This window comes from Amblyomma maculatum, chromosome 11 (assembly GCF_055883805.1).
Source record: "Amblyomma maculatum isolate TAMU_Amacu chromosome 11, ASM5588380v1, whole genome shotgun sequence".
Classification (NCBI taxonomy): Eukaryota; Metazoa; Arthropoda; class Arachnida; order Ixodida; family Ixodidae; genus Amblyomma; species Amblyomma maculatum.
In genome coordinates, this window is record NC_139354.1 from 151,461,652 (window position 1) to 151,486,067 (window position 24,416).

Below are 24,416 nucleotides of genomic sequence, written 5' to 3' on the forward strand. Positions count from 1 at the left end.
AGCTATTCTCTTTATAAGGTTTGTCGTTTGTATGACCTGTCCTTCCAGTTTCTTTATCGTTTCTCTGCTGTACCCGTTCGTTTGGAGGACCATTCCTAGCACCCTCATTTGCTCGACATTCGGGACTGCTTGTCCCTCCACTTCTATATTTACGTCCACTTGTTCTTTTTGCCTTAGGTATATAAACAACTCCGATTTTCAGAAGAACATTTCATGCCTCTATCTTTTGCATATTGTACAGTGTTGTTTGCCGCCTCTTGCAATTTGTGCTCGATTTTAGCATCGCTGCCTTTGTTTGTCCAAATGGTTATGTCATCCGCATATAAGCTGAGTTTTATGTCTTCTATTTTCTTTAGCTTTTCTGGAAGTCCACGCATGGCTATGCTGAAAAGTGTGGGCGATAGCACCGCTCCTTGTGGTGTGCCCCTGCTCCCCATTTCGAACATCTGAGATTCTATCTCCTGGTATATTATTTTTGCTTTTCTGCCTGTTAGAAAATTTCTTACATATTCATACATCCTTTGCCCTACGCTTAGTTCCGTGAGGCCCTGCAAAATAGCATCGTGTTTTACACTGTCAAATGTCTTCTTCAGGTCCAATCCTAAGGAAACTTTACCACCTTTTGATCTTGATTTTACTATATCATGGTGTATCCTGAGCATAATATCTTGTGTACTAAGATGATGCCTCATCCCTATGACCTCCCGGGGCCATAGCTCATTCTCCTCCATGTATCTGGCCAGTCTTCTCTGAATCACATCTTCGAATAGTTTAGCTACACATGGTGTCAGTGATATTGGTCTCAAATTATCGACCGTCGGAGGTTTTCCGGGTTTGGGTATTAGCACTATCTCAGCAAATTTCCATTGCTCTGGGATTTCCCCTGTTACAAAGTATCTATGCATGAAATTAGTTAGCTCCACTACCGAGTCGTTATCCAAGTTCCTTAGCATCTTGTTTTTATCCCATCCAGCCTGGGGCCGATTTTGTCTTTAGTCCACGGATTTCTGCTACCACTTCAGCTACCGTTATGGGGGCATCTAGTCGCTGGTTTGGGCGTCCCTTGTAGATTTATAATTTGTCTTTCCTAACTTCTCCAATGTATTCGTCTTTAAGGTCTTTAAAGAAGTCATCATCGCTGCCGCCATGATGGTGCCTAGCCTTTCTCAACTTAATAGATATTTGCGTTTTAGTTTTCTCTGGGTCTAGCAGGTGTCGCATTATACTCCATGTCTTAGCCATGCCCATTTCGTTTTCCATTTGATTGCACCTGTCTCCACAGTTTTATTTGCATAGCTTTTGTGCGTGGTCTTCTATTTCTTTGTTAAGCTTCGCTATCCTCCTTCTAAGACACCTGTTCCATTTTTGTTTCTTAGGTCTTTTTTCGAGACTCTGCTTGGCTTCCCACATGTGCAATAGCCGGCTGTCTACCTCTTCTGAAACATCCTCCCCCTGTACAATATTGGTGTGCTTTTGGACGTCTCGTTTAAGCCTGTTACACCATCCCTCGATATTGTTTATGGGTGGAATTTCCTCGGCGGTTCTCCAGTCTCTAAAATGTCCCACTCAGTGATTTTGCTTTTCTTGATTTTTCACGCTTTCGGCCCTCCTTCTATATTATTTACTATTATATAATGGTAGCTACCAAGGTTTAATTCCAGGTTATACCACTCTAGAGCTTCTATGTTCTTTGAAAGTGTGAGGTCCGCGGACGTGTCCTTGCCGCACTATTTCCTATCCTCGTCTGGCTGTCTGGGTAGTTATTCAGTGTGAAGCCTTGCTCCTGAATATCTTCCCATAGTTGCACGCCTTTGAAGCATTATCTACTGTCACCCCATGCTTGATGTTGTGCATTGAAGGCACCTACCATGAGTAGCTGTTGCCCTCCGCATATGTGTTTAGCCTTTTTTATTAATGTAGAGCGCCCGCCGACGCTATAAAGCGGAGGCGCTGAGATCAGTGTTAGAGGAAAATAAAGATGTACAGCGCGTGCTCGGAGCGCAAGCACGGCACGGGCTGTTCAGAATGATAAGCTTGCCACTCTGGTCATCTTGCTCTGGTGCTCCGCTGTGACCCTACAAATTCGCAACAGTGGTGACTCCGGCCTAAGAAATGACAGACCCCAGCAACTTACCACCCTCAGGCGACCTTCCGCCTGACGCTACCTTGCGCCAACGGGACGTCGCAGCTCTCCAGCAACCGCCTACCAACATTCTGGCCCAGTTGTCCGCAGATCTGGTTCGCTCAAGTGGAAGCCATCTTCCATCTGCACCACATCACCTCGGAGGCATCTCGGTTTCGTCATTCACTTTCAAACCTGCCTCCTGAATTGGTTCAAGAGGTGACGGATATTATTGCTGGACCCTTGGGTAATGCCCCGTAGCAGCGACTAAAGCAGCGCATTCTGGATCGCACCACGGCGTGCGAGAGTGCGCGCCTCCAGCAGCTGCTCGCCTACGAAGAGTTTGGAGACCGTCGCCCTCCCAGCTACTCACTAGAATGCGGCAGCTCCTGGGCGAAAGCAACGCCGACTCGAATGGCGCACTGCTGAGGAAGCTCTTCCTTTAACGCTTGCCGCAGTCCACCCGCCTCACCTTGGCTGCTATGGGGGACTTGACCCTTCACCGCCTCGCCCAGCTCGCTGATCGAGTCCACGACGTGACTTCTCCTTCCGTCACTGCCCTCTCTTCTCCATCGGAGACCTCCGTCATTTTACGGTTAGAGGCCCAGATCGATCAGCTGCCCGCTTCTATCGATGCCCTTCGAACGTCCTCTCATGCCCAGCATGGTTTCTTCTCAACACCTCGTTGCCGTTCGTCTTCGCCGAGCGATCCGCACTCGTCCAATCCTCGCAGTCCGCATCTCTGCTGGCATCGAACTTTGCAGCCCCGCGCCCGCCAGTGTACTCCACCATGCAACTGGTCGGGGAACGCGGAGCGAGATCACTGACGACGGCGTGTGACCTCGCTCTTCAACCTGGCCACCGTTTCGTCATCATGGACCGCATTTCTAGCCTGCGCTTCCTCGTCGACACTGGTGCCGAAGCCAGCGTACTGCCGTCCTCCAAGGCCGACCACGCTTCCAAGTCACATGGACCTATTCTCCGTGCGACCAACTGAACCTCCTTCGCAACGTATGGTCTCCGATCCCTCACTGTGGACAATGGCCTGCGTCGCACATTTCGATGGGTCTTCATCGTCGCTGATGTACATCAACCCATCCTCGGATCCGACTTCGTAACGCATTTTGATCTGGACGTCAGCATGCGTCGCCATCGTCTCATCGACAGCAAGACGCGCCTTTCCCCCACTGGCGTTATATCGCCTGTCGCTTCCACTGGCATCCAAACTCTGACTCCGTCATGCCCGTACGCCCAAGTCCTCGCAGACTTTCCCGAGGTCACGAGGCCTTGTACTCTCCATCAGCCACCCAAGCACGGTATAACCCACCACATTTTCACGCGTGGTCCTCCACCTGTCGCAGCGTCCGCGCCGCCTCGTCGGTGAGCGTCGGGCTATTGCAAAACGGGAATTCGACCACATGCTCCAGCTGGGTATTATTTGCCCTTCATCCAGCGCTTGGGTTTCACCACTCCATCATGTGGTCAAGAAAGAACCGGGTGACTGGCGTCCGTGCGGTGACTACCGGGCTCTCAATGCTCACACGGAAGACTTCACTGGACATCTGGAAGGCTGCAAGATCTTTAGTAAAGTGTACCTTGTCAAGGCGCACCACCAAATCCCTGTTGAGACGGCCGATATTCCTAAGACGGCCATCACTACACCCTTTGGACTGTTTGAGTACGTGCGCATGCCATTTGGGCTACGCAACGCAGCTCAAACTTTCCAAAGATTCATTGCTGTAGTGACGCGTGCACTCCCGGCGGTATTTACCTACATCGACGACATCCTCGTCGCGAGTCGTTCTTCCCAGCATCACGAGCGTCACCTCCGGGAACTTTTTCAACGCCTCCAAGAGTTTGGCCTGGTCGTCAATGCCCAGAAATATGTTTTCGGCTCTTCTGAGCTCGAGTTCTTTTGCCACCACATCTCGGTGCAGGGAATTCGTCCATTGTCTTTTCACGTCCAGGCTGTTAAGGACTTTCCAGCACCCACTACATACGCAGGTGCCGTGAGTTCCTGGGCCTAGTGAATTTTTCATGGCACTTTATTCTGCACTACGCCGTGCTTCTTCACCCCCTGACTGACGTTTTCAGCACCACCAAGTCCTCATCCTCCGCGATTTCCTAGTCTCCCGAAGCTCAAGCCGCTTTCACGGCTGCAAAACAAGCCCTCGCCGATTCAGTCATCCTCATCCACCCTAGAACTTCCACACCCACTCTCATCATGGTGGATGCTTCTAGCATGGCCATTGGTGCTGTTCTCCAGCAGCAAATCGACTCCGAGTGGCACCCACTGGGTTTCTTTTCTCGGAAGCTCTAGCCTACCGAGACTCTCTACAGCATATTCGGCCGTGAGCTGCTTGTCATCTACTCCACCACCCAGGACTATCGCCACTTCTGGGAGGGCCAGCCATTTTACGTTTTCACGGACCATAAGCCTCTGGTGTATGCGTTCCGTACGAACTCTTCGAAGTACGTCGCCCGTGAACGTCGTCAGCTGGCCTACATATCGGAGTTCACAACCGATATTCGACATATCAAAGGCACCGACAACGAGGCAGCTGATGCACTTTCACGCATTACCACCATCGTCGTGTCTTCACCTGCTGTGGGTTGGCAATCTCTGGCCCGGGCGCAGCTTGAAGACGTTGAGCTGCAAGCCATGCGTTCCCACCCCCGAGCCCTCCGTCCGCAGCTCGTGCCTCTTCCGTTCGTACCCGGATCGCTCTGGTGCGATATATCATCGGCTCTACCACGACCGTTCATCCCGGAGGCCTTTCGTCGTGCCATTTTTCATTCCCTCCACGACATCTGTCATCCTAGCATTCGAGCCAAGCAGCGCCTTGTTACCCAGCGGTACGTCTGGCCGAACATTAACACCGACGTTCACCAGTGGGCCCGCTCGTGCCTGGCTTGCCAGTCCGCCAAAGTGACACGCCATGCCATACCAAGACTTTCCCTTAGTCTTTCCTGTCGCCTGGATCGCGTTTTGAGCATATTCATCTTGACCTGTTTGGACCGCTTCCCCTCTCAGGGCTACAAGTATATTCTGACAAAGGTTGACCGCTTCACCGGATGGCCCGAAGCCGTGCCAATTCCGAACATTACTGCGCAAACAGTTGCCAGAGCTTTCGTTTCAGTGTGGGTTTCCCGCTTCGGCTGCCCCGGCATTGTTACCACGGATCGCGGCCGCCAGTTCGAATGTGCCCTCTTCACTTCGTTCACACGGCTACTCGGCACTAAACACTGCCGCACCACATGGTACCATCCCTGTGCCAACGACATGGTCGAGAGGCTCCATCACCAGCTCAAGGCTGCCCTCACTGCGCGCCTGAATCGCGAGCACTGGGTCGACCCCCTCGCTATGGTGTTCCTAGGCCTACGTGCCGTCCTGCGTCGTGGCCTTGGCTGTCCGGCGGCCGAACTCATCTTCGGTACATCCGTGCGGCTTCCCAGAGACTTGTTAGTACCTTCGGCTCCCTCGTCCCAGCCCCTACAATACCTTCATCGTCTGCAAGACTGTCTTCAGCATGTGCGCCCAGTGCCGCCTCGCTTGCTTTCCAGACCTTGCTTTCTCGACGCATGTGTTTCTCAGGCGAGACGCTGTAAAGGCGCCTCTTACCCCCTCATACGACGGCCCGTACCGCGTCCTCAACAGGACGACAAAGTCAGTGACAATCCTGCTGGATGGTCGTGAAGAGGTCGTCACTCTAGATTGCCTCAAACCTGCGTACCTCGAGACACCCCCCCGGAGCTCTGTTGTTTTTCAAGCATACGTATGGTTTCGTTTTGTTTTTCTATTATCTTTTGCATTAACTCGATTTGCCTCATAAACCTATCTATTTTCTCATCCTGATAATTCCCCTTACCTGGTTGCGATCCTTCTGCGAAGCTGATGCTTTTCTCTCCCGGCGTCTTGCATCTTCCCCATGGGTTGCTGGTTTGCTTGGGGTTGACTCCGTCCTCGATCGTTTCTTTGGTTTCTTGTCGGCAACTGGAGCTGCTTCTCCCCCTTGGTTGAATCTTGTCTCTTGACTTGCTTCTTCCTTTGGCTTGATCTTCGGTATAAGTGAGAGGCATCTGCACCGGCACAAGGAGGGGCGGCATGACAACAGGGGGCCATAACTTATAGGCGCAGCAGCAGATGTCGGCTGCTGTGGAACAGAGTCGCCATGGATGCCAAGGTGCCACAGGCGATAGCTGGCCAAAACTAGGATATGCATCGGCCACCTTCTGCGTCATGGCATGTAGGTTTGTAGACGCAAGCAACTGGACTGTAGACGACGGACATTGTCCAGACAGAAGCCCAAGCTGACAGGCATCCTTCTCTCGGACGAAATCTGTGACCTAAGCCATTTTATTCGTCCTCTCGAACTGAGAAAAACAAAAAACAAAAAGGAGAGGAAGCCCGGACCAGCAAGAACTTTGCGAGGCTTAAAACCAATTAAAAATAAATAAAAGGAAGCAGAAGCTAGAGATAAAAAATAAACGTTTTTAATCTCGCCGCCCGCCGCCGGACACCCACTGGTAAAATGGGTACAAGCGTCCCCCGGTCCGGCACCCGGCTCTCTCAGGGGCGTGCGTTTGGAAGAGGCTCTTCTAACCCTGCTGTGCTCCTTCGAGGGCCAAAAGTTTCGAACAAACTAATGACCTGCAAAGGTCGGGTTGACAGAAAAAAAGAAACTTGGCGGGCTGCCGAGAAAGAAATGACACTACGAAGAAAAAAAGGGCTACATAATAGGCTTTTGCCGCAGAAGGCGGACTTATTATCGCGAAACGAATCACTGCCACATCGGCGCAACTATTTGGGCCGTGACACCTTTTCTCAAGCATTTCGCAACAGTAGAGCCGAGCACCAAGCCGGGGGAAGCTTGTACCCACTGAAAAACCGGTTGGTAACAGGCGGCACAAGAGATCGAACCCGGTACCTCCAGAATGCGAGGTAGATGCTCTACCAAAAGGCCACCACTTCTGTCGCTGCTCACAGCTAGGCCAGAGATGGATGCCGTAGATGCGAGAGGGCGACTAGTCCAGAGGCGTTCATTGCGCAACTCATCGAAACACTGAGAAAGGTTGTAGACTGAGGCCACTGTGGTGGGGCTCTTTGCCGACAGCATTCGGAATGCATCATCGTCAATGCCCTTCATTGTGTTCTTTATCGTTTCAGCCCCATCCATATACGGGTCGGCACGCTTGCATAAATCCAAGACATCCGCAAGCAGCTAGTGAAGGTTTCGTCTTCATGCCGAGCTGGCACCCGCAAGGATGGTTCAGCGCGTAGTTTCCACACTGTGGGATGTCCGAAAACGTCTGCAAACATTGTCTTGAAGGTGGCATGAAGTTCTTGTTCCCTCACAATTCCGACACTGCAGTTTAGCTACGTCGCTCAGGTAGAACATGACGTTTTTGATCTTCATGCGGTCATAACAGTTGTTATAAAGATTCACCCTCTCGTACGAGGCCAACCAATCTTCAACATCCTGATCGCACTGCCCGCTGAAAACAGCAGGGTCTCGCTGTCGAATGGCCCCGGAGCCTTATATGGACTGCGATGGGGCTGTCGAATGGCCCCGGAGCCTTATAAGGACTTCGGTGGGGCTTCTACTAGCTATTGGCCTACCTTGTTTGTCTCCATGGGTATCGTATGGCTGCGAAGCTCCACGGTAATCATGTACGAGCCGCATCGAGCACTTTCCGCCAAATGAAGAGGGGTGTATTGGCTTGTCCGGAAGACTGGAGATGGCGACAGGTGACGAAATATGATCGTGTTGCGCAGCTCAATCTCGGGTTCGACGAAGGCAGCTCGAGCTCCCAGTGCGAGCAACAGCTGATCGGCGAAGAACCCTGAAGCCTTCACCGTCTTTTCTGTGGACGCAGTGTCATCTTCTGCACACTATAGTTGTTTGGTTCGGGGGAAGAGATTTTTCACGCTTCGGTGGACCGCTACATGGAGACGTACAAACGTTAGAAAATTCTGCCTTCAAAATAACAACTAAGCCATACAGGAATTACAATTGGTGACTGCGGTGTCCAAAATGACCTAGGTGTCATTTTCTTTCTGGACTAGTTGTTAATTTCAGCAGAATGTTAAAGCTCAATGCGCTTTACTTCTAATTAAGGATTCGCCCTGTTGTACCTAAAGGGGCAGTTACCTTAAAACTTGCGAGTTCTCTCTGCATCAGCTGAGTCTGTGATGCGTCATCGAAGGATGGCCACCCCCGGCGTCAAATAAAATTTCCCTAAGGGCTCATCGTTCTTGGTGCCAGGAGCTGTTTGATTATTGTTCGCTAAAATTCAGCTATGTCGTGCTTCCTCATTTATGCTCGCCGCCTTACTTCACTCCTGTGAACGCTGTGATGCTGACACGTTAACGCACCGTGTATCTGGAGCAGAGTGTCTAACGGAAATTTTTCCGGGTTCGATTTGGGTCCACGCCTTTTAGGTTCGGGCGTGGTTTCGGCTTCGGAGACATTTCGTTCCAGTTCGAACAGGTTCAGTCCTGCCCGTAGCGGTTCAAAGTGGTTCAGGAAAAAAAAAAGCTTCTTGTGGCGTACGTTTTACTCAAATATTTTAATATTGAGTTTTCTTTCTATTTCCAGTATATTATGAAGGCGCTGCCCTCTAAAAAATGGGTCACGAGAAACGGTCTCTCTCTACGAGTCACAAATCCACAATCTGTGCAAGAACACCGGTTTATTCCGCGTTAACAAGAAGCGCTTTGGAATAATACAAAATCGAAAGCTGCTTAAAGCGAGGTACGCATTCGAGGCTTGTGGCAGCGCTATGCTATGATTACAAAAGAAAAGGGGACAGTGATTCTACACAGGACGGCAAGGCAAAACAAACTAGGGCGCGAACAGGGGGACGCGACAAAGCAAACTGGTTCCTAGCGGTACGACAGACATTGGTTCCCGCGTGGCAACAATTCCCGCACACAGCCTAAGCCTTCTCTGGAGAGTCACCTCTTCCGTCATCATCCTGGTAAGGCTGCGCTCCGCCGTCCATGTTCACCCAGGGTGCATCGTGCCGCTCGCTAACAACGTGACCGCGTCACAGTCGCGCTCTCTCGTAATCCCCCGGGCTTGGCTTTTGGCCGTCCTTATCAAGGCCCACTCTCCAGCCGAGCGCATGTGACGCTCCGCGATAATTATGTAAATGCACAGTTGCGCTACCTCCTCGCGCATCAGAACAGAGTGGAAAGAGCGCGCGTGTTTCAAAAGGCCAAGAGGCCCACATATAAAGCTTAAGACACATATAGTATTCCGTCTATTATTTTTGTCCTCACATGGGACGGTCTCCAATTGGTTGTACAGAACATAGCAAAATGCTTATAAAAGTGACCTACTATTAGAGCAGGATGTGGAGGAAATAATTATTATTTTCATTTTTATGTTCGCATAACCAATTGAAGCTGTCACGCTCCCCGTCTTCTAAAGAAAATAATGTTTCCTGCTGGGCTTTGCAGGTACACAAATTTTGGCATAAATTTTAGTCTCGAACGTAACCACTACTAATACATGCACAACAATGTTTTGTCCGAGTCACACTAAAGGACTCTGAAATTAGGTAAAGGTTGAAGCAAGCACTCACCCCAAAACTAAGGATGCATACGTGTGATTATCTCTCGCAAAGCACTCGGATACGTTTCCATTTCATGTTTCTATGGAGGGTAAAGGCAAAGACATCGGTGTAATGTGGCCCGAAAGAAACTGACAATCATTCCCCACACCGCGTATTGGGATTAAAGTCATCATGGTATTTGCCGGAGAACCGGATTAATTACATGTCCCTCCTGCGGCCGCGACGCGTTGCGACCACACGTCTTGTTGCGCGCCATGGTTGCTTGCATGGACGCGCAGTATTCGTTCTTCTAGAACCACTTTGTGACTACACTTATATGTTCAGACGCATGTTTTACAACGGCCATGACCTGACAACATGGCAGCTCGCAAATATTGCATTATGTGCTCAGTAAATGCTGCGAACATTTTTATTTGCCAGTGCATAAAGACTGAACGAAAATAACATTATCGAGGGTTGTTAAAGTCATACTGGTCCGATGACAAGACAGGATATACTTTATTCCAGAAAATGCTTTCTCGAAGCTTACTTGTGTAGATGGCTCAGCAAGATCTACTATAGCTAGTGATTGCAGTTCTGGGCGCTGCAACTTCTACTCTTCCCGAGATTTCATAGCACTCGACTCTTTTCTTATTCTGGGCACCTTTTCAAATCCGTAGAGCAAGCTCTGTGCTCCTTCAATTTTGACAGGACTGAAGCTCTCTCTGAGGCCTTGCAGGTAGTCTTCTCTTTCCATAAGAAACGCTCCAAGGTCATCCTAAGCTTGTAAGGTTGATCTTAGGGGGAGGGTCTGCTGACGCCAGTTGCGGCATTTGATCGCCGCCGGCTATGCAGCTCATATTACAGTCATTCTCTATTTTTTTCCTTAGGGCCTTTCCACAGGCTTCTTTGGTCCGCTTGACCTCTTACCTCTCCCTGCTCTTCAAGGTTTTTGCCCTAACCTCCCATGTCACTGCGCAATCCGTATACCAGGTTACTCGTTACTCACGTTTTCTCTCAGTAGTGCGCTTCCCTAAAAGTCACTTAAGCAGCAATTTTTCCGCCGCGCAATTTGGAGTATCTATAATGCGCCAACACATACCGGGTGATTTCTTTTACAATTTTCAGAAAGGTATTTTAAAAACCACAGTAGATTCCATCATCATCGCAATAGCATTGTACTAAATTGTCATTATACATGTTGGAGAGCCTATATAACCACTGCACCGCGTCTAGGGCGTTCGACTTCTGTGACCAAGGATGCGGGACCGAATCCCGGCCGCGGCGACCGCTTTTTCAATGAAGGCGAAAAGCCCGACACCGTTAAAGAACCCCAAGTAGTCAAAATTTCCGCAGTTCTCCACTACGGCGTCTCTCATAGCCTCAGTCACTTTAGGACGTTAAACTCCATAAACCAGACGAAACCAAAATATTAGGCGAACACCTAATTCGATGTAGATAAACCACTGCTGATTTCTTAATCCAACAGAACATATTTTAATGCCAAATCGAAGCCAATTTAACGTTAACAGAGACTCCTTTTAAAATCTTTTGTTTGAGACTAAGCTTCTAAATACTTAACGCAAATAATACAACTTTGAAAGCTTGCTAAGTATTCAGTGCCTTACGCTTAACCAATTTATTTGAAACGGAGATTATGTTGATGCTGACTGGCTTCGATTTGACCTTAAAATATGATCCCTTTAATGAACAAATCAGCACTGACCTAGGTGCAGTCATTTCAGTGATCGGCTACTATATCGCCCTTTACGCTTGTTAAGTTGGCTTTTACGCTTTCAAGTTAATAAATGGTGTCGCAGAGCGTGCGATAGCCAAGAAAATATTGGTAACTTATTCAACATCATCAAATACGCGATCTACATCTGAATTCTATTTATCCATCAAAATTTGAAGCGACGCCATTTTGCGATTGTAAAGTATGTGAAAACCACCTCGACGAACTTCTAGATTCGAATTTTTGGGACTGCACATTTCGAGCCTTGTGGCCGATTGAGAAAGCTTACAATGCACCCCGCGACGTTTATTATTTCCTGCCTTTAGTATTGCTGAATTGAAAAATAATAGATGTTGAGTTTCACTTGCTATTCAAATTAGGCACTGCGAGACATTGTGGATGTGTTAGAAAATGGAATTGTTGTGCACGTCTTTCGCTGTATAAAGTTAGTTTTATTTGTCAACCTTTGACTCCGACGCATTATCTGCCTTGCAACCAACGAAAGTAACGAACAAAACTGCCACCCAATTTTGTGACTAGGTAGCTCGGTTCCTGCTGAGTTTGTCCCGAATACAGATCCTTTCAGGGATGAACAGCTACTCCCAAACACTTTAGGGTATTCTGTAGTGTGCCAACCAACGAGTGGCGCGTTATATATTTACCGGCAAAAGATATGCTATGGTTTCCTATCCGTGTCCCTATTACTATGCTGGAGGGGTTTAAGAATCTCTAATTTAAATAAAAGTACCACATATTAACAAAGCAGCGCTCAGTGTTCCAACATCTATGATTTTCTGCGTATTGAAAATATTTGGCTGTAATACAGCTGCAATTTCAAAAAATCTGGAAAAGCATTTTTATTACATGAATATTATTTTGCACCCACCACTCGGCGATATGCATATGTTCTGTGAATCAGTGTAGAGTGTCAGTTAGGAGTGAGTTAAGCGGTTATAGACTTCTTACCTTTCCAGCTCACGCTTTTTCTTTAAAAACAAAACTCGGGGTTTAGGCGGTGTATCTGGTGCTGTTGGCGTTTCTCTGACTTATTTTCTTCGTTGCCCCGATAGGTTCGAAAACCTTTTAAATTTGACAGATTTGTTAAGCCGGTGTGCATCCCCACCCGTGAAATTGATATTGCAAACAAGCCCTTGCTATCCGGCGGATGGGGAAAGACCAATGAAGGTGAGACAAATTACGACCTTTTCAGCGTGAGTAAACTAAATCCTATCGCGGGTACTCTCTAGTAAGCTGGCATAATCCACTACGTTTTGACTATAATCACCAAACGCAGTTACGAAGCTCCACTTTATTCAAGCTGCACTATCGTGCCTGCAAGGCCGAATAATAGCGTGTCCCAATGGAGATTAAAGTACCATGGTGAGTAAGTTACCATCTGAAAAACGCTGCTCAAAATGGCCAGTCGGTTCGGCGGTCCTGTGACGTCACAGCAACCGTCGACGAACTAGTACCCTGCCAGCTCAGTCTGCTCATGAGGGTTAAAACAAGCATGTGGTATTGAAATCTTAGTTCTACAGAACCGAAGCATTTAGAGATGCTAAAGGCCCGGAGTTCTCATCATCGGCGCGGTGAGCGATCATGAATATGTCAGGCGGTAGATGGGCAGGTTACATGGCCGGGCACTCACTGGTCGGCGGTTAGCGCCATACGATGAGAAGCTGTCAATTCGAGAATGCCTTTTCTGACTGGAGGGTGAAACCCAAACTGGGGCGCTCGGAGTCCCACACACTAATTATGGACTATGCAGGTCCTTTCGCATAGCTCGATTGATCAGGGGTTTTTCAGGTAGTCATCAAATGGCCCTAGCGAGTAAGTGCTAAAGCGCACAAATACAAGTGTTACTGGTTACCCTTCTACAAAATTGGATGCACGAGGATGGAAAAGGAGCGCTGCAGGCGGGAACCATTAACGCTGTCTAGGCGTAGCTAGAAAGTGGTTCTAAAGTTTTCTCCAAATTCTTCATTCAGCAATATATACAAGGTTATAAAGAAAGACGTTTTTCATATCAGGTATCAGCATCTGCGTAGTTCAAATTATTATGCAGAAATATTTCTATACCAGAAATGAATATTATTCCTTATTCCCAGTGCCCTATCACCGCTGGTAAACAAGAACAAGATAAACAAGAACAGTGAACCTCGGTCTCTGGCCTCACATTTTGACCTCAGCACTGTTCTACCTCATTCCCACCTTTGTGTACCGTAAGCGAGCTAACTACTTAAAGTCAAATTTTGAGCCGACAAAGCTGGCCTCCGAGCAAATAAAATTATCAACACAGCTCTTTAAGTGGAGGAATTTGAGCGACTTTCGGCTTGCTTCAGCGGCAATTCGTAGCTGTCGCTTTAGCGGTCACATAGGTAAGTTCGCTTTCCAGACTGATGACGGTAAATTATTTATGCGCGTTTTTTTAATTACTGATTTAATTTTAGTACCTTCATGATACAGTTGAATACAGAGGGTAGGGGCCGATATAGAATATAACGACGGAAGGTCGAGAGAATAAATCTATACAAAGCTGCGAAAACTAGTGTCACAACGCCGTTATGCGCTCACTGGGAAAAGTGCTTTATACGTTGCTGCAGTCACGCCTACGCGCCATGTAAGAAAAAGAAGCCGGAATTCAAAGTGCAGGGCTACAAATAGGCGTGCCTCCAGCCCGAACAGAAAAAGACGTTCAACAGATTTGAACATAATATATGAATCAAAATTAAGCGCTCGTGCCCAGCGTCATCCTAGAAAAAAGGTCCCTCCAGTGCTGGTGCTGCTCATTGCAGTCGCGCCGCGCTTAACAAGCTAAGTAAATGAGCCTCGCTGTGCTTTCGGACTGCCTCTTCCACCGTGCATTAGGCAGCTTGAGTGGATGGGCGGTCAGGCTGCAAGTGCCGTTTCACTTCGAACGACTGAAGACGCAATGATAAGAGGCAATTGCTCTGCAAGAATGGCAAGCGCAGATCGCCATGGAAGTAGGTGGAAGCGCGGTACAAGAAACGGAACTCTTTGAATGCGAACGTCTGATTGCGAAACATTGCTGCACCGCGGCGAAGACCCAGTGTTTGACGAGCCTTGTGAAGCGGCGCTCACGGCTTAGATAACCAATGTTGCTCTTATGTGTTTGGTCTTTTGTTTGTCGATTATATCGTCTTCGAGCCTTAGCATGGTATCTTGAGCGCTAAGGTGCGGTCTGAAACCTACCATCTCGTGGGGCCAGATGCTGTTTTCTTCCGCGAATCGATTCAGTCGCGTCTGAATTACCTTCTATATTAATTTGCCTACACAAGGTTAGTGAAATTGGCCTGAGATTTTCTATACCTAGAATTTTGCCCTTCTTATGGATTAAAATTATGTTGGCATGTTTTCAGTGTTTAGGAATGTCGCCGGATTCCCAAACTTTGTTAGAATATGCTGTAAGGTGAACTATAGAATGTCTCTAAGTTCCTTAGCATGCCGTAGGTTAGCTTGTCGGGCCCAGGCGCTGTGTTTACTTTGAGGTCAAAGAGCATAGCTCTGACCTCTGCTACTAGAATGGGTTCGTCCAGTAGCAGATTCTCCGCCCCCTCATATTCTTTATCCACTGCCGGGAATGCGGGGCCTATATATACGTCTTTAAGTCGGTTGATAAGCTGTTTACCGATTCCGTCAATGTTCTATCTGGCCTTGATTTGCTCAATTTTGGCGTGGGTTTTGGTGTTGGTGGGGTCTATGAGGTGGCGCAGCATCCGCTAGTTGTTGGGATGGCTCATATTCTTTTCTAGCTCGTCGCATTTTTGATCCCACCTTTTCTCTGCTAGTTTGAATGCGTAGCTCTCTGTTTCTTTGTTGTGCTCGGCTATTTTCTTCCTGAGGGTCCTGTTCTATTTCTGGAGCTTTAGTTTATTCTCGAGAATTGTTTTTCGGTTCAACGTATTTCTAAGTTTGTTGTCTAATCGGAATGGGAGGTCATCTCCCTCTATTGTTGCGGTGGCCTGTTTGACGTGTGAGACACATCACTTTTGCTCTGCCTGACATCGAAATATAAGAAAAACACTTCGGTTCACAGACACTTCCGTTCACGGCCACGAACGATGAGGCATTAAAGGCTTTGGCCTCACTAATGACTGCAGTCAGCTGTCTTTCAGCCGGCAAGGAGCAGGGCCATATGGAATACCCGTCAAACTAATAAAGAACAACACTGATATACTAGCAATCCCTCTACTATATATATTTAACCATTCATTGCAGATGTAATATATCCTGGCGAACTGAAGGTTGCAAAGGTTGTACCTATTTATAAAGGCGGTTAGCTATTTTAGAACAAAACAAAACAGAGCAAAACCACAGGACAACAGAAAAGAACCACAGACACGTCCTGTGGATTCGCTTTGTTTTGTTCTACGTCATGAACCAATTAGACCAACAACATTCCCTTTTGCGGTTAGCGATCTGATCTGCGAAACTACAGACCAATATCGGTGTTGAATGCAATTATTACGTTATTTGAAAAAGTGATTTGTAAACCTATTCAAAATTTTCGAAAATAATATAACATTATATGTCATATTCAGCACCGGTTCGGGCCCCAAATGTACACGTCATCCGCAGTTCTTGTTCTTACACAACTGATAACTACTGCACTGCATAATAACAAACTGGTCATAAAAGTATATTTAGACATATCAAAAGCTTTTGATACGGTTGATCGCATAATACTACAACAAAAATTGGATGCTTATGGTTTAAGAGGAAGAATGTGTGATCTAATTGTTATTTTTCAGAACGGAAACAATATGTTGTCGTGAACTATTTAACCTCACTACCGCAAAGCATAATTGTAATACTTGAGAGTGGGCTAATTGGCTATACGACTCCGAAGACCTCTGGCGCTGCTTCGTTATACACACACACACACACACACACACACACACACACACACACACACACACACACACACACACACACACACACACACACACACACACACACACACACACACACACACACACACACACACACACACACACACACACACACACACACACACACACACACACACACACACACACACACACACACACACACACACACACACACACACACACACACACACACACACACACACACACACACACACACACACACACACACACATACACACACACACACACACACACACACATACACACACACACACACACACATACACACACACACGCGCGCGCGCGCACACGCACACACACACACACACACACACACACACACACACACACACACACACACACACACACACACACAAGAGAATTAAACAAAGACGTTCACACAGACGATGCGTATCATCTGTGTGAACGTCTTGGTTTAATTATCTTGTGTGTGTGCTGTGTTTGTGTATAACTACGCAGCGCCAGAGGGATTAATCTAGGTGTGCACTTTAATGGCAGAAAGTGAAGTGGAACTAGGAAGACTTCTGATGCGCGTACAAGAAGAGAGTGAGAAGTTTGGGCTTAAACTGAACATTAAAAAGACAAAGATCATGGCGTCTTGCCCTATTGAGTCCTGAAGCATCAAGGGACAAGAAGTGGAAGCTGTGACAGATTTTCTCTTCTTGGGCTCCAAGATTAACCCGGAAGGAGACTGCAGCCATGAAATTAGGAGACGCCTGCTTCTGGGAAAGAGAGCCATGGTTAGCCTTGACCACCTAGTAAAGAGCAGAGACATTAGTCTGCCAACCAAGATCCGTATAACTTGTGCTATGGTCTTTCCAGTTGCGATGTATGGATGCGAGAGTTGGACTGTGAAAAAGGCTGACTGCCGAAGAATTGACGCGTTTGCATTGTGGTGCTGGCGAAGACTCTTGGGAGTTCCTTGGACTGCCAGAAAATCATCAGTCGATATTGTCAACCATAAACCCTGACTGGTCATTGGAGGGTCAAATTCTAAAGTTAAAGCTCAACTACTCTGGTCATCTGATGAGAAGAGAGGAGCCGCTGGAGAAAGATTTGATGTTGGGAAAGGTTGAGGGTCGCCGGAGAAGGGGTAGGCAGCGAACGCGATGGTTAGATGGCATCCTCGAGGCGCTGCAGATGAAGTTATGTGATGTTATGAAGATACTGAGAGACCGGAAAGCGTGGCGTGACATGGCCCATAGGGTCACGAAGAGTCGGACACGACTGAACGACTGAACTGACTGACTGCCGCAGTGTTCCGCGCTTGGCCCGCTATTCTTTTCCCTTTATATTAACGACCTTCCATCAACGCTGAAATATTTTAAAGCTGCCGATGACACCGCATTACTTATTACAGGTGAAGATTTAGAGGTGCTTAAATGTATCTTATTGAAGAACTTAGTGAAGTTTCAAAGTGGTTTAAAATAATCGGCTAACCCCGAGTACTGAGAAAGTAAGAACACCGTATTTCACTCATGCAAAAAGAACATATGAAATACGAACACATATATCTAACTACCGACAACACGAATTTGCTGAGGGTACCCCAATACAAGTATCTTGGTGTCCTGTTCGCGTCTGATATGCGCTGGAAAGAACAAAAATAATAATATTTGCTCCAAAATAGCCTATGATTGTCATGTTTTATTAAGGGTCAGTTTACGCAAGTCTACGTGATTTGTGTTTCGTCTTTATGCACAGTTAATTATCCTTTATTATTATTATTAATATTATTATAAAGTATTTTTCTTCATTAATTATTATCCTTTCCGTCGTAGCCACAGCAGCAATGCACAAGATCACAAAGTCGCTGAAATGCTGAATAACACTTTTTGCGCTGTTTGCACTAAAGTGACCACTGTGGACCTCCTATCGCCACCAGCATATGCTCATCCCCAAATGTATTGTCTAACGTTTGACCCGAACGGCATTTCTAATATCATTGATAAACTAAAGAACTCATCCTCGGCGGGAACCGATGGCATTAATGCTGAGGTGCTTAAGTACAGTCAGTAGCCTTGTTTTATCGCTAATATTTCAGCAGTCGCTAAGCACTGGTACCATTATCATGGACTGGAGGATAGAAGCTGTTGATCTTCTCTTTAAAAAAATAAATCCTTGTCACGTAGAAACTACAGACCAATATATCTCACTGGTGTTTGTTCAAAAATTATGCAGCATGCTATTTATTCCCAGGTTGCAACATTCCTTCTACCCGTTGGCTATTTCCATCCTAATCAACACGGCTTCCGTCGAGGCTACACTTGTGAATCTCAGCTTGCTCTTTTCCTTCCCGATATTCACACGAACCTCGACCTTAACATACCCACAGAGGCCTTTTCTTTAGATTTCGAAAAACTATTCGATAAAGTCCCTCATCGCCATTTGCTGCTTAAACTGTCTACCCTTAATTTAGACCCTTGTGTATTGAATTGGATCAACAATTTTCTAACAAATCGTCTCCAGTTTGTTGTCGCCAACTCCATTTATCTACCTTTTCAAGTCCGGTCAGGTGCAACGTTACTAGACTAGCTTCAGTTGTCAAACTCCGCGGCGCCGCGCGGAACCGCCACTCGCCCGCGAGTTCGTGGCGCTGCAGTCGCACACAGCTTCACTTCATCGGTAGCCGTCTCCGCGGACTGGCGGGAAGTACGGGAAGCGGTGCAGAGTTGTCTTGTTCTGTGGGTGCAATTTGACGGCGCGTTTCAACCCGCATGCCGTTGAAGCGTTAGCCTTCGCTCTGTGTATTACCGACAGCAGGCGATGCCGACGTGCTGCGTTCCTGGCTGCACGAGCGGCTACCGGAACGATGTCAACAGTTCGGCGCGTCATTTCTTTTGTGCTCCCATCAATGATACGCTTCGCTCGGCGTGGGACAGAGCGATTCTTCGGGCGGACCGGAAACTTTCTGCAAAATCCAAGGTTTGTGATTTGCACTTTCATGAGCAAGACATCCTAAAGAATTATGTGCACGTTATCAACGGGCAGACAGTTGAGGTACCACGAGGCAAATGGACGCTGGATGAGGGCGCGGTGCCGAAAGTGTTCCCGAACCTCCCTTCCTACCTGTCGAAGCCGCCGGAAAAGAAACGCAAACGAAGAGAACACAACACTGAACAAGCAGTAGGTGTCACCCTTTCACCTTCAAGTCAATGTGAAAACGCACAAGAGCAAATCGCTTGTAACCCATGTTCCGGTCTGGAAGCGTTCAAGGAAGTTACTTTAAGCGACATGGAAGGCATCCGGCTGCCGCATTTGTGGCGGACGCTTACTCTCGAGGACAACACTGGCCAATATGTGGTCTTCTTCACTTTGAAAACGCAAAAAAGGCTCCCGCAAATCGAGAAATGAGTTGCGGTGGGTACTGAAAATACAGCCACTGCAAGTGCTCTCGGCCGTGTGGTCGCGGCCTTCAAGAACGTAAGCATCCGCACATTGAATGACCTAGCCGTGCTAATAGACAGAGTTGACGAGCTCAATGTCTGTCACGGGATAGAAGCAGTGAATGGTACGAACTTTGCACGCAGGTGGGTTATGTGGGTTATGAACTGCCTCCTACTTCGCATCGCAAGCCCGAAAGCTTACAACCTCCTGCGAAAAACGAAGCTGCTTCCCCTTCCAACGACCAGCCGCATAAACCAGATTCTTTCTGGTGTACCTTGTGAGTATGGGTACAATGAGGTTTCACTTGAGTCCATCAAGGCCTTTTTCAAAGATGTACGTCCTGTGGAGCGGTGTGGCGCCCTTGTATTGGATGAGATCAAGCTGCGGGAGTCGGAGTCGGTCGATTTCAACAAATCAACGTTGAAGTTTGATGGATTTGTCAACTTTGGAGGTCATTCAGGAGAGCAAGTTGCGGCTGACCATGCCCTAGTGATTATGTTCGTGCCCCTCTTTCACAGGTGGGTGCAGCCAGTAGCCAGTTGTTTCTTTTACTTCATTTTTGTTTAATAAAACATTCGTTCCTTCACAACAAAGTTATGCTGTTATTTTTGTGGCGATAAATTTTTTACTGCCTGGTTCATAACTGCCCACATCAACGTGATTAAGCAAAGGCACAACACGCAGAAATCGTCCTGCGACTTCTCAGCTCTCCATTCGCTCTGAACTGGAATCGCCGTAAACAAGCGAACGACCGCTGGAAATCTGCTTCTGTCGCAAGGGCACGCGAGGCCAGAACCCTAAAGCATGAATGGTGATTTGACTAAGAGAGCTTTAACGCTGTCAGAGAATATTCTCCGTCTTCTCGGGTGCTCCTTGCAATTTCAGGAACTGTGCGCGCATCATTAAAATTTATTGAGAGATACGCATGAATTTCTATGCTCGGTTCCTGGAGCAGCAGCGGGGATGCATTAAAAAAAAAAAAAAGCAGCGAGGAAGCGTCCCAACCTGCTGTAGATGGATATCGCTTTTGCACGGTATCAGAAATTCATCAATGGATAACGCCAGCGAGCGTGAAACGCGCGCAAGCTACAAGTCCGCACGAGCTCTAGGCTGCGGCGGGGCGTCTGCTGTGGAGCTGGATGGAGCAGCACCGCCATCTGGTGGCGTGCAAAGGAATGGAGACAGCGCCGGTAATGGCGCGCGCGGAGAGTTTGACAACTGAAGCTAGTCTAGTAACGTTGGGTCAGGTGTTCCTCAAAGTACTGTACTTGGCCCCTTACTTTTTCTAATTTATATTAATGACCTGCCAAATTGCATAACTTCTAACATACGGCTGTTTGCCGATGGCTGTGTAATATACCGCACCATAAATAACCAATCTGACATCGCTATCCTACTCAATTATCTGCTTAACGTGCAAGAATGGTGCGACACCTGGCTCATGAAACTAAATGTTTATAAAACGTTTCATGTCTCTTTACACCGTCGGCGTAACTACTTACCTTCTATCTAGCATCTTTACGATCTTCCTATAACTAAAACTGACACTATCAAATATCTAGGTATTCATATCTCCAGTGACCTATCCTCGTCCAGTCATATTTCTCATATAACCAACTTCGCTTGTCGCGTTCTTGGCTACTTACGCCGCAACATTTCATTAGCTTCCCCTTCTGTCAAACTAATTGCTTACACTTCGCTTGTCAGACCCAAACTTGAGTACGGTCAAGCTATATTGAATCCTCACCAAACTAATCTGATCAATTTACTGGAATCTGCTCAAAATCGAGCTTCACGTTTCATTCTTTCAGATTACCCCTATAGCACCAGTTTTACAGTACTAAAATCCAAACTTGAACTTCACAGTCTAGCTTTACGCCAGAAACTAGCTCGCCTTTCTCTCTATCATAAGTTTTAAAACAGCTTGCCACCTCACAACGTGTTCATCCGTCCAGCCCAGCGGTCATCTCGTCATCTCCACTCCAATGCCGTCTATCCCCAACGCGCCCACACAACATTGCAAAAGTGATTTTTTCTCCGCACTGCCCTGAATTGGAACGACCTTCCCGACCACATGGCCTCACTAACAGGCATTCATCATTTCAAGACTGCCACCGAAAGATATTTTTATTGTAACCGCCGTACTCCAAGCCCACCCCTCATGTAATACCCCTTAAATGGGGCCTTTGAGGATCCAATAAATAAAACAAATAAATAAACATACCTAGATCCTGTTTCTCGCCTTCAAAAACGAGCTATTCGTATGATAACTTATTCAAATAGTGCATACCCCATTAGGCCACTTTTTCAGCAGCTTCGCATCTTACCGCTATCAATGGCATATAAACTGAAAATAGCTGAAATAGTAAACACTGTAATAAATTCTAAAAATCTGATTTACCATATTGTTATAATATGTACGGCCGGAGACTCCTAGAATGTAGCGGAGCCCATGTGTGGAATGAAGTCCCCAAAGGAAGTTAAAGAAAGCAATAACTTTTCGGCATCTTTAAAGCACTATCTAAATTCCTCGAAAATTTCGGAATGAATTAGATTGTGTGTATTAATTTTGAAGTTTTTCTTTAAAATGTATGCAGTAACATTGTACTTGTTTTGTATTTGGACCGGGGTTCAAATCCCGGTGCCGCGCAATTCTTTACAGGATTAAGAAAAAAAATTCGCGTGTCGATGGAATTACATAAACAGGTTTGGGGTGCGACTTGATGCCGGTGAACACCTCCGGCAACGCACTCGCTCACCAGAACAGGAGTTGGCCACCCTGGTGCAGTAATTGGCCGCAACCACTCATGATAAGCTCCACAAAACCCCGGCCCTCAGCCAGCAGCTGCTGCGAAACAACTGACCACGGCGGCGGTCAGACCTGTGACGCAGCAGGGTGTGCTAAGAACTTCTTGCTCCCCTGGACAGGCCGCCATTGGAAACTGACCCTGGCAACTTTCAATGCTAGAACCCTAGCTAGTGAAGCTAGTTTAGCAGTGGTCTTACAGGAACTATAGGGAATGAACTGGGATGTCATAGGGCTTAGTGAAGTTAGGAGGCCGAATGAGGCCTATACTCTACTGAAGGGTGGGCATGTACTGTCAGGGTGGGCATGTACTGCCTGTGGAAAGAAGGAGAAGCCAACGCCTGGAAAGGTGACGTGCCTTGGACAGTGTTCGCTGCCGGACGATATAGAAGGTTTGCTGAGACGCGAATGAACCTAGGCAGTCGCCTGTGGAAATGTTGTCGCTAATCAGGACGGCAGCATGCAAGGCTGATCAGCCAGACAGGGAACGATGCATCTCAGAAGGTGTGGACTGTTTGTCGTCAAAGGCCGGGGTAGCGAAGAACGCGGCATTGATCAAAACTACTAAATACCTGCAGAGCAATATTCTTGCCCTGGTAGTGGCCGACAAGGAAGGTGGTTTCGCCGTCATGCCAAAAACGTTGTATGAGGCTAAAGCAAGCGATGCAATCGCCAAGAATTTCAGAGCAGTAAAATCCGCTTCTACTAAGGTAAAAACCAAGGCAGTGGGCTTATGCGAAAAGTTACAGTTATCGTGCCTTCAAAAAACTGTCTCTGCTGCGGGGAAAAATGCTCTTGACATATTCTTCACAGCAAAGACACATAAACCTGATGTGCCGTTTCGAGCAATCTTGACGGAGCGTTCTACTTGGCAGAATGCGAGTTCTAGGTTTCTGCAGAAGCACCTCAGCTCACTGAAGATAGACGACCCTTTCATGGTGGTAAATTCGGGCGAGGTTATAGACTACTTCCAGCAGTGTAACAGCCGTTCGGAGGTACTTGCTGCCTTTTCGATAGACGTAGCAGATCTTTTTTATTCGATTCCTCAGCCTGACTTATTAGTGGCAGTTCGAGACCTCATTGAACAATCACGGCCTCTGCAATTCCATAATTCTTCAGGTTTATCTATTGGCGGCTTCATTGAACTTCTATCATTTTATCTTTCTTACACTTTTATAGATTTCAACGGCAAACCTTTTATACAAAAGGCGGGGGTCTGTATTGGTTCTTGCATTGCGCCTGTTTTAAGCACCATCTTTTTAGCCCAGTGTGACAAGCGTATTGACATGTGCATTGACGCAGCTATAATAGCTAAGATTTTCAGATATGTTGACGACTACCTAGTAGTTATCAGGGCAAGCAAGTTTCAGTGTAGGGAGGCCGTGGTAAAAACAGTGCTTGACGTGTTTGAGGTTTGCTCGAAAGGGCTTCGTTTTACTTTTGAATTGCCAGAGGACACCGGACTTCAGTTTTTGGATGTGCGTTTGATCTTCAGGGAGGCGAATGTGTGTTGGAGCTACATGCCGCGGTCGAAAAAAGAAGTGTTGAGGTATGATTCGGCCCATTCGAAATTGGTAAAAAGAGGGATTGTTGTTAATTCCCTACGTGCTGCTCTCGCAAAGTCGTGTGCACACTTTATGACCATCAGCGTGCAGGGCCAGATCGAACGACTGAAAGCCGCTGGCTACCCGAATGAACTCCTGGCTTCGGTAGCGAATAAGCTGTTGCGGGAAGTGGAGAGTGAGGAACGAGGGCGATCACAACCATCCAGACGCCTGGAAACAAGGCCTGTCACCGTTCCTTACATTCATGGTTTCTCCCACCGTCTGAAGAAGGTTGCAGGGAAGTGCGGCGTCCCTGTCGTCTTCTCTG

The 24,416-nt window shown here is 47.3% G+C and overlaps 1 protein-coding gene across 1 annotated transcript in view; it reads left to right on the top strand.

The window, feature by feature from the left end:
* LOC146175187 (serine protease 55-like) overlaps positions 1 to 24,416 on the top strand; it is a 212,359-nt gene that overhangs the window by 154,662 nt on the left and 33,281 nt on the right. Inside the window, exon 7 of the mRNA XM_084585548.1 lies at positions 12,488 to 12,628. Coding sequence (XP_084441674.1) covers positions 12,488 to 12,628 — 141 coding nt within the window. The remainder of the gene's footprint in view (positions 1 to 12,487; positions 12,629 to 24,416) is intronic.